The sequence below is a fragment of the Archocentrus centrarchus genome, chromosome 12 (assembly GCF_007364275.1).
Source record: "Archocentrus centrarchus isolate MPI-CPG fArcCen1 chromosome 12, fArcCen1, whole genome shotgun sequence".
Classification (NCBI taxonomy): Eukaryota; Metazoa; Chordata; class Actinopteri; order Cichliformes; family Cichlidae; genus Archocentrus; species Archocentrus centrarchus.
The window spans coordinates 21305761-21314335 of NC_044357.1; the positions used below are offsets into that span (position 1 = coordinate 21305761).

The 8575-nt window shown below is 39.7% G+C and overlaps 1 protein-coding gene across 2 annotated transcripts; it reads left to right on the forward strand.

Annotated features, from left to right (window-relative positions):
* Positions 1-247: 247 nt before the first annotated feature.
* Positions 248-2912, forward strand: LOC115789541 (piggyBac transposable element-derived protein 3-like). 2 transcript variants are annotated; one of them, XM_030743000.1, is made up of 2 exons: positions 248-419; positions 618-984. In XM_030743000.1, the coding sequence occupies exons 1-2, from the start codon at positions 377-379 to the stop codon at positions 848-850; spliced, it is 276 nt and encodes a 91-aa protein (XP_030598860.1). In that variant the 5' UTR covers positions 248-376; the 3' UTR covers positions 851-984. The 2 variants fall into 2 exon arrangements, with proteins under 2 accessions (XP_030598860.1, XP_030598858.1); XM_030742998.1 differs by lacking the exon at positions 618-984 and adding an exon at positions 1046-2912 and having other exon boundaries at positions 253-419.
* Positions 2913-8575: the final 5663 nt, after the last annotated feature.

The following is an 8575-nucleotide window of genomic DNA, read 5'->3' on the forward strand; positions in this document are numbered from 1 at the left end:
CAGGTAAAACTGAGGCGAAAATATCTACCAGAAGCTTCCAAAGCTTGAAGTCAACGTCTGAATAGTGATTGGTCACGATGCTGTTCAGGGGCGGGATTTAGGTTTGATTGATATTGGAAAGACACCTAAGGGAGGGTGCTGTTCAAGCATGAGGCCACAAGAGGGCATCATTATACATAGTATAAATCCTCCTGAGACCCGGTAATTCATTTTTGTGCACTGTAGTACACATTTAGTTTTTGCTTATATCTCTCATACTACACGTGCCACTCTTCTACATCCTGATGTTTCTTAAAGAGGACCACTGTAGCTTTAAAATGATGTCACATGTGTGGGGGTGTGTCCTTGTCAACTCTCCTTTTCCTGCCTTTTCAAAATGGCTGGCATCCCGGCAAGCTCGTTTTATGGAAGAAATAAAGGTAAGCATGATTTTCATATTTAAAATGTTTTTTAATGTCATATCTTGATTAATTTTTCAAAATGAGCATCTAATAAATAATTTGAGTGATGTTTCAGAACTCATCTTATTTAGTTTTACAGTAGAAATTACTAATCTATTAATGTTCACTGTAGTGCACGTCAGGACTTCGTACTTATGTTTATTTCACTTTTTGTAGTAGCCAGCTCTTTGACAGAGGCAGAGAGAATTCTTAACAGAATCATTGAGGGAGATTCAGACATAGATCTTTCAGAAGATGAGAGTCAAGTGAGCCAGACAGGAGAGGTTGAGAACTCAGATGAGGAACCAGATGAGGATGACCTACAAGATGCAGGGCCAGATGTAGTGGACAAAGACACAGGGCTTTCTGAAGTGTACCGTCGTCCTATTTGGTCCAAAACCAACATGTAAGAATTTGGGATTTTTGACTTTGAGCAAAAAATAAAGGGTAAAGTACAGAAATGTGTTCCAATAAACTGATTTAAATTATAATTCTTAATATAGTGTTAAAATTTTGTAAGAGACGTATCCAAGATATCTGAGAAAACATTTCATATGTTAGTTCTGCTAAATTTTGTTTTGTTAAATCATTTTTCTATCCCTTAGGTTCATGCCTGTTTTGGAAGAACACAGATTTGCAGATGATGGGACCCTAATGACCCGTAGCGATTGGAGCCCACAGCAGTACTTCCAACAGTACATTGACCAAAAACTAATTCAGGACCTGTCCTTCTTCACCAATCAGCGTATGGTACAGGATTCAGGGTCTAGTTTAAACACAACACCAGAAGAGATCAAAACCTTTTTAAGAATTTCCATGTATATGGCATGCCTTGGATATCCAAGAATCAAAATGTACTGGGCTGCCAAAACAAGAGTCGCAGTTATAGCAGATTCCATGACACGTGATCGTTTCTACAAGATCAGGTCTTTGCTGAAAGTGGTCAATGATCTAGTTGTACCAGAAGACGAAAAGAAAATGGATCCCTTGTGGAAAATCAGACCAGTTCTAAAGCGAGTCCTCCAAGGTTGCCTTGGCCTACCTAGGCCAACAAAGGTCTGTATTGATGAACAAATTGTTCCATTCACCGGCCGTTGTCCAGTTCGTCAGTTTGTGCCTGGGAAACCAAATCCAACAGGATTAAAGGTTTTCGTTCTTGCAAGTCCAGGTGGCTTGGTACTGGATTTTGAAACTTACATGGGAAAGAACACCTTCACTCAAGTTCAACAGATGGGCATAAGTGGAAATGCAGTCCTGCATTTGACTGAGACACTTCCCAGAGGATCACTGGTCTACTTTGATCGATATTTTACGACCGTCAAGCTTCTAGATGCACTTCAAGAAAGGGGCTTGTCTGCTACAGGAACAATTCAAAAGAATCGAATCCCAAAAGAGTGCCACTTCACTGCTGACAACATCCTGATTAAAATACCAAGAGGATCATCAGAAATGATTGTACGGAGACCTGATGAAATAGCAATCACCAAGTGGATGGACAACAAGCCTGTTATCATGGCATCAACTGCCCATGGAGTTGAGCCCCAGGATACCTGTTCCAGATGGTCAAAGAAAGAACAGAGACAAATCCAAGTCCCGAGACCTGCAGTAGTTGCAGAATATAACATCAACATGGGAGGAGTTGACATGTGTGATCGCATGCTCAGCTTCTACAGAATGTCCAGCCGGACCAAGAAGTGGACTGTTCGCACCATGCTTCACTTCATTGATTTGGCCATCACCAACTCATGGCTTCAGTACCGACAAGACAGCCAGGCCTTGCAACGGGCTGCAAAGAACACCTCCCAGTATCTGGAGTTCAAACTCCTCTTGGCAGAGGAACTAATAACCCAGGGACAAACATGTCAACAAGACCTGAATGTTTCAAGTGATGAAGAGTTCTCTCTGGAAATCAAAAAAAGGAAGCCCCATCCAGATGAGACAGTAAGAAAATATGGTGCTGTCCACTTGCCTGAAATGGTTAACAGTCCAAGGCCTTTCAGGTGCAGAATGCCTGGGTGCAACAGTAAAACATATGTGAGATGTGTGAAGTGCCAAATGTTCCTCTGTGTCTCCAAAAAATCACAGTGCTTCCTCAGATATCATAAATGAATGAACTTTTGTGAAATAGAAGTATAATCAGTCGTTCCTAGTTAAATGGCCTACAGCTGGTTAAACTAAGTTCTCAGTTGATCCATGACCTACTTTTCTGATATTTTTATGTAAATATTTTAAATATGTTTTGGTATTCTGCTCACAATGATTTCAGTGGAGCTATCAATTTTCATAGTCAGCTCTTGAATTTTATCAATGTTTCACACTCGTGATGAATGAAGTCCTGTTGTGCACTGGAGTACACATGTTGCAAAATTTAAAGAAAATGAGTTAAAACCAAAATAATCTTTGCAATGTGTTTTTTACCATTCCAAAGCTTGATTTATATGAAAAAAATAAAAATAAAAATATATTTTTTTTCCTGGGTCTCAGGAGGTTAATCTTTTCCTCCTTCATTAAAGACGAATTGATCTGATTGATCCTCAACGCAGATTTGCATAGACTTAAAGGCACAAGTAAACAGAAAAAAATATACGAACAAGTTTTTTAATTCAGTATTTTATTTATCCATGAACTACAGTGCACTATATATATATATTTTTTTTTTTTTGTTCTTTTAAACTGCTTAACACTGACCTATGAATCATTCAAGCATTAAAAAAAACACATAATTCAAGGGATGGACCAGTGTTGTGTCTACACATAACAAACAACTTAGCAAAGAATCAATTTTAAAATGTATCTTCAGACACTCACTATGATGTATGGTTTGGACATGGTGGCACTGACAAAAAGACGGGAGGCTGAGCTGGAGGTGGCAGAGCTGAAGATGATAAGATTTTCATTGGGAGTGACCAGAATGGATAAAATTAGAAATAAGCACATCAGTGGGACAGCTCAGGTTGAGCGGTTTGGAGACAAAGTTAGAGAGGCAAGGCTGAGATGGTTTAGACATGTACGGTAAGTGGTATAGTGAAGATTGACAGGAAAGCAGGGAGAGAAAAAAGGGGGAGACACACAGCAAAGGGCCATGGGGCAGACTCAAACCTGGGGCAGCTGCATTTTGGCCACGTGGCACACAGTCCCCTGAACCAAACCCGCACCCTAGAGTGAGATTCTTACGTAGCACTTTTTTACTCTACTCGAGCATTCAAAGCATTTTATACAACAACTTTTTTCTATGCCTAAGTGCTTTCTATCAGACATTCACACTCCGATGAACACACCAAAGAGCAACTTGGGGTTCAGTATCTTGCTCAAGGATTCTTTGGCATGCAGACTGCAGCGGCCAAGGATTGAACAACCATTAGTAGATGAACTGCTCTACCTCCTGAGTGATAGCCACCCATGGAGGCAGAGATGGAGACAGATGGTCTGCTGTGGTGACCCCTAACAGGAGCAGCCAAAAGAAGAAGAAGAAGGCACTTTGTTACTAGCAGCTTGTTGTAAAAACACATTATTTGTTGCAATTTCTTTAGCTGAATCTATGAAAAATGCCAACAATAACACAGTTTGACATGTATAAAGTGGTATTTTTTGCACCAGCAAGGTAATTCCCAAAGAGCTATTAGCTGAAAACTTGGCATATCTCAGTGTGCTGTGCAGTGTGTCCTGAAAACATCGGAGGAAACTGGACAAGTGGAAGAAAAAAAAATCCAGGAAGGACCTGACACAGGACCTGAGAGCTGCAGGTGGACCTTCAGATGATCCGTCTACTGTTCACAGAAGCCTCATCAGAAGTGGTCTCAATGGACGGGCGGCTGTCAAGAAGAAAGCTTGCTTAAGAAAGTTTCTTATTGACTTTCAAGCTTGTCAGAATTGTATTATTTGCTGTGTTTCTGTGTATGACTTCATGTTTTAGTAAAACATATTTCAGTGCATCCCTTTGTTAGCAAAGTATAATGAAATGAGGGGCGGTACAGGTTAAATAGCAGTTTTCATCTGCATTACTTAGTCTATATTTGTGAACTAAGTCATATATTTTGGTGCTAGAGAATAGGTGAGAACATCTGGACACTGAAAAAACACCTCTATAGTATACATAAGTAATAAAATGTACTGCATATCAGAGCATACACAGATTTTTTTGTGTGTAACAGTGACTTCTCTGCAGGATCTGAGAGACTGAACTGAGAGAAACAGAAAGACCACTAAGCTGGCCATCTCATATCCTGGATCATAATCTGGTGCATACAAACTTTTTCTTGTTGCTGTTGTTAAAAGAAAAACAGTAATCCCTTTTGGTAAGTAGCAGCAACAAAAGCCAAACTATGGTAGATTGCTTTCTGGCTTTAATAGCGGGTGCACAATGGCAGAGCTTTATGTGGTCCCTGGCACAGAATTACCGGCTGCCAGGAGAGATTACCTGTATGTTCACTGCTTCCAGGAAAATACATTTAAGGGCTTTTTTTTTTTTTTTTTTTAAGATAACAAAAAAAAGTGAAATATGCCAAACAACAGAAAGTCAGAACCCCATAATCATCTTTTGAGTTCAGGCATAGACATGCAGGCGGGTGAAATGAGGACTTTCAATCATAACCTTTCTTAGAACCAGGCAGGTTATGGCTGAATATCTGCACTCTTCTAGGAATTTGTACAACGATTACAATGTCACATCGCTAAAGGGGACGTCTTCAGATTACAGTTCAAAATTGAGATATGTCAAAGTCACAATGATAAATGAAATGCAGAACAGAAGCAGAAAATATCTGCGAGCCTGGAACTTATGGGTGCGTGGCATTTTCTTTATATAAAAAAACTTTGGTCACTTATATTCAGATGACATTTTTGCTCCTACCTGAACAAAAAAAATCTAATAATAATGCAACATCATTCACCATTCCCTTAACCAGGTTTACATTATCAATAGCTTAAATAGAGCTCTCAAAGCACTCGTGAGTCTCAGCTGGAGACAGAATCAGATTTGTGGCTTGTCTGGGACGTGCGCTGCCATGTGTGCAGCACGTGTTAGGGTAGGGTTCTTATCCTAGCAACACTAAAAAGGTGAGCAGTTTAAAAATACAATTTAGTACAGGATGTTCTGATCACAGAATAAAAGCTGTGGTTTTCAGCTAAAGAAGGGATTCACCTGCTTCCAACGCGACCTCAGCAAAGCCAATAAATGCTTTGGTCCAGCAATAAAGTTGTTTTATAGGCGACATGTGCTGCTGGCATTTTGACCTCTTTAAATGAATGTATTGTTGAACTTGGGGAGAGGCTTAAGTTTTACAGATAATTGCATTTTCTTGCCGCTTTCATATCTTTGCTTTGGAGTTGAAGAACATCAAAAAACAGTAATATTGCAGGATTTTGAAATGAAATGAGTTGATAAAGAGCTTAAAAGAACCCAGGCCAGTTTGCATATTAATGGAAATAAAAACATGGTTCTTAACTTGGGGGTCGAGGGAAGGATGCTAAACTGATTTTATATGAAATTTTATGATGAAACAAATGACATTATTTTAAACCCAGTTTTGATTGATGTGTGTGTGTTGTTTGGGTTTTTTTTGTGCTGTCAGAGGTGCAGACATATTGTATACTCAGCAACAGAGCCATAATCATTTTCTCAACATCTACTGAACCCACACACGCCAAATATAGAAATGCTGGAACATCACACCAATGTTTACATTGGATTTTTCACTCCTAAATCATGAGCACTAATTGCGAGCATGCAGAGCAGCGCAGATTTGCTTCTTTATAGCAACACGAGCATTAGTGAGGCTCCGGACTGATGATGACCGATGAGGCCCACAGTTAGTATTCGGCTTTGTTCATGTGTTGGAAGGAGTTCAGGTTCATGTGGGCCGGAGAAATTCTTTCCCACTAAAAAGAGTCTTTAGGGACAATTATGTCAATTAATACTTTAAAACCTTTGCTTTAAAGTTGTGGACACTCTACTGTAAAAACTGTATGCTTTAGAAATTACATTTCCTCTTATTAAAACTTTCAAAAGAACCAAGCTGAAACTTAAAAAAAAAAAAAAAACAGCCCCAGAGCACAAGTGTCAGGACATGGCTGTCCATGCACTTTTAGACAGTACAGTGTAGGGGACATTCAGGAGGGCTGCAACTGTTTAGACCAGCCAAACCATATTTTCATAAATTAAAACTGTCTGCAGGTACCCATGCCAGAGAATGAGATACCTCATGTCAATTAGAGATTTTGTTCTGTTTTTTACACTCGCCACAGAAAAAAGTTAGATGCAGCAACTAACCCCAACCCTAACGGCAGCTGCAGCATGTTAAAAATAGACTGGATTTCACTCATTTCCTGAACAACACACACTGTTTTACAATATTTAGTATTATTTAGCTGTAGGCATGCAATAATGTTGCAGTATTACTGTATTTGGGAATATTTACTAAATAGCAGTCTTCTTTATGAGTGGAGTAGTCAGTAGTCAGTGTGTGAACATGGACGGAGGAAAAGTGTGTGACTTGTGCTTAGTTTTTTTTTCTGCTTTGCAGTTCTTTCACAAATCTTTTGTAGAAACAGATTGTTGTCACATCTGCAACGCATGTGAATATAAACCTGTGTTTTTTATTTAAACGTTGTTTTTTTTCACATTTCATGGAGCCGATTTTGTCCCCTTACACAACAGATGCAACAAGTCATTCTGTTTCATTTTGTTCATCATTAGCTGTCGTTGTGTTATAATGTACTCTCACCAGGTGCTGGAAACCTTCCTTTCAGACTTTGGTCCTCATTTACATGATAGCGTCACATAATTGCTGCAAATTTGTTGGCTGCACATCCATGACGCAAATTCCACCACACCTCAAAGATGCTCTATTATACTGTGATCTGGTGACCGTGGAGGGCATTTGAATACAGGGAACTCATTGTCATGTTCATCTGAGCTTTGGGCATAGAAAGAAAATATCTTTGCTATATATATTTGCTTTGAGAGCGTTTTGACTGGAGGAATAAAGCCTGTTGCAGCGGTCCCTAGTTTTCCCTACCACTGATGTAAACAGTATGCCTCCCATCTCAAAATAAAAGCAGAGCTTTCTAGTTTTGGTTCAGTTATCTTTATTGAAAAATTAAGCACACTTTCTGTATAAATAGCAGGTCGGTTCTTCTCATGTGCAGCAAATAGGTTAAAAAAAATGGACTGACTGGGAAATAAAAAAGATGCAGCTGAAGAGCGTCACAGGATGAGAATCGTGAACATCATCAAAATCCACTTGTGCAGCTGCTAAAGTCAGAGGCACGCTCAGTGAAACAAATAAACATTATCAATAAAGTCAACAGGTGGTGCTGGTCGCTATATGAGTTTGACATTTGCAGAGGAGAGTGGAGGGGCGTAGTGTTGCACATTGCCACACCGCAAGCAACAAGTCAGCGTGTGAGCTGTGGCGTTTCATGTCAGAGCCAAGGCCGGCACCTTTCAGTCTTGGAGTCTGATTAATAGTGCTGTCAGCTGCTGCCATCATTTCTCTCCATCATCCCTTCCCCCTGGATGGCCCTTTAATATCAAACAGAATACCGAAGAGCAGGCCGAGCTGCTGCTGACACGTGTATAACAGATGGGGAGTTGAGTCATGAAAAATTTCAGATTTTTCAGTTAAAACATGGTTTTAAATGTTTGTTTAATGTAATAATGGCTGTTAAGAAGAAAAATGTAACAGCAATTTATTTTCTATTATTATTTGCTGCAATAGCTCCAAGATTAAGTTTTCATATCATGAGAAATTGAAAATTGAAGATTTGTAACTAGCGATATTGGATATTAATATGTCTGCACTTTTTGTACTGACATGAGGATTTTGCTGCTACTATCTCTCTGCTAATGCTGAGAGGCACTAAAAGGAGTAAAAATGCTGTGTTGTTTTGTTAAGGTTTAGATCAGGGATCCTCAAATCCAGGCCTCGAGGTCCGGTGTCCTGCACCTTTTAGATGTGTCTCTGCTTCAACACACCTGAGTCAAATATAGAAGTCATTAGCAGGACTCTGGAGAACTTGACTGCATCCTGAGGAGGTAATTCAGCCATTTGATTCAGGTGTGTTGGATCAGGGACACATCTAAAACCTGCAGGACACCGGACCTCGAGGCCTGGATTTGAGGATCCCTGGTTTAG

Bases quoted from the DNA above. Each gene is read 5' to 3' on its own strand.
- LOC115789541 (XM_030742998.1), top strand. From the start codon at position 1,050: ATGCCTGTTTTGGAAGAACACAGATTTGCAGATGATGGGACCCTAATG.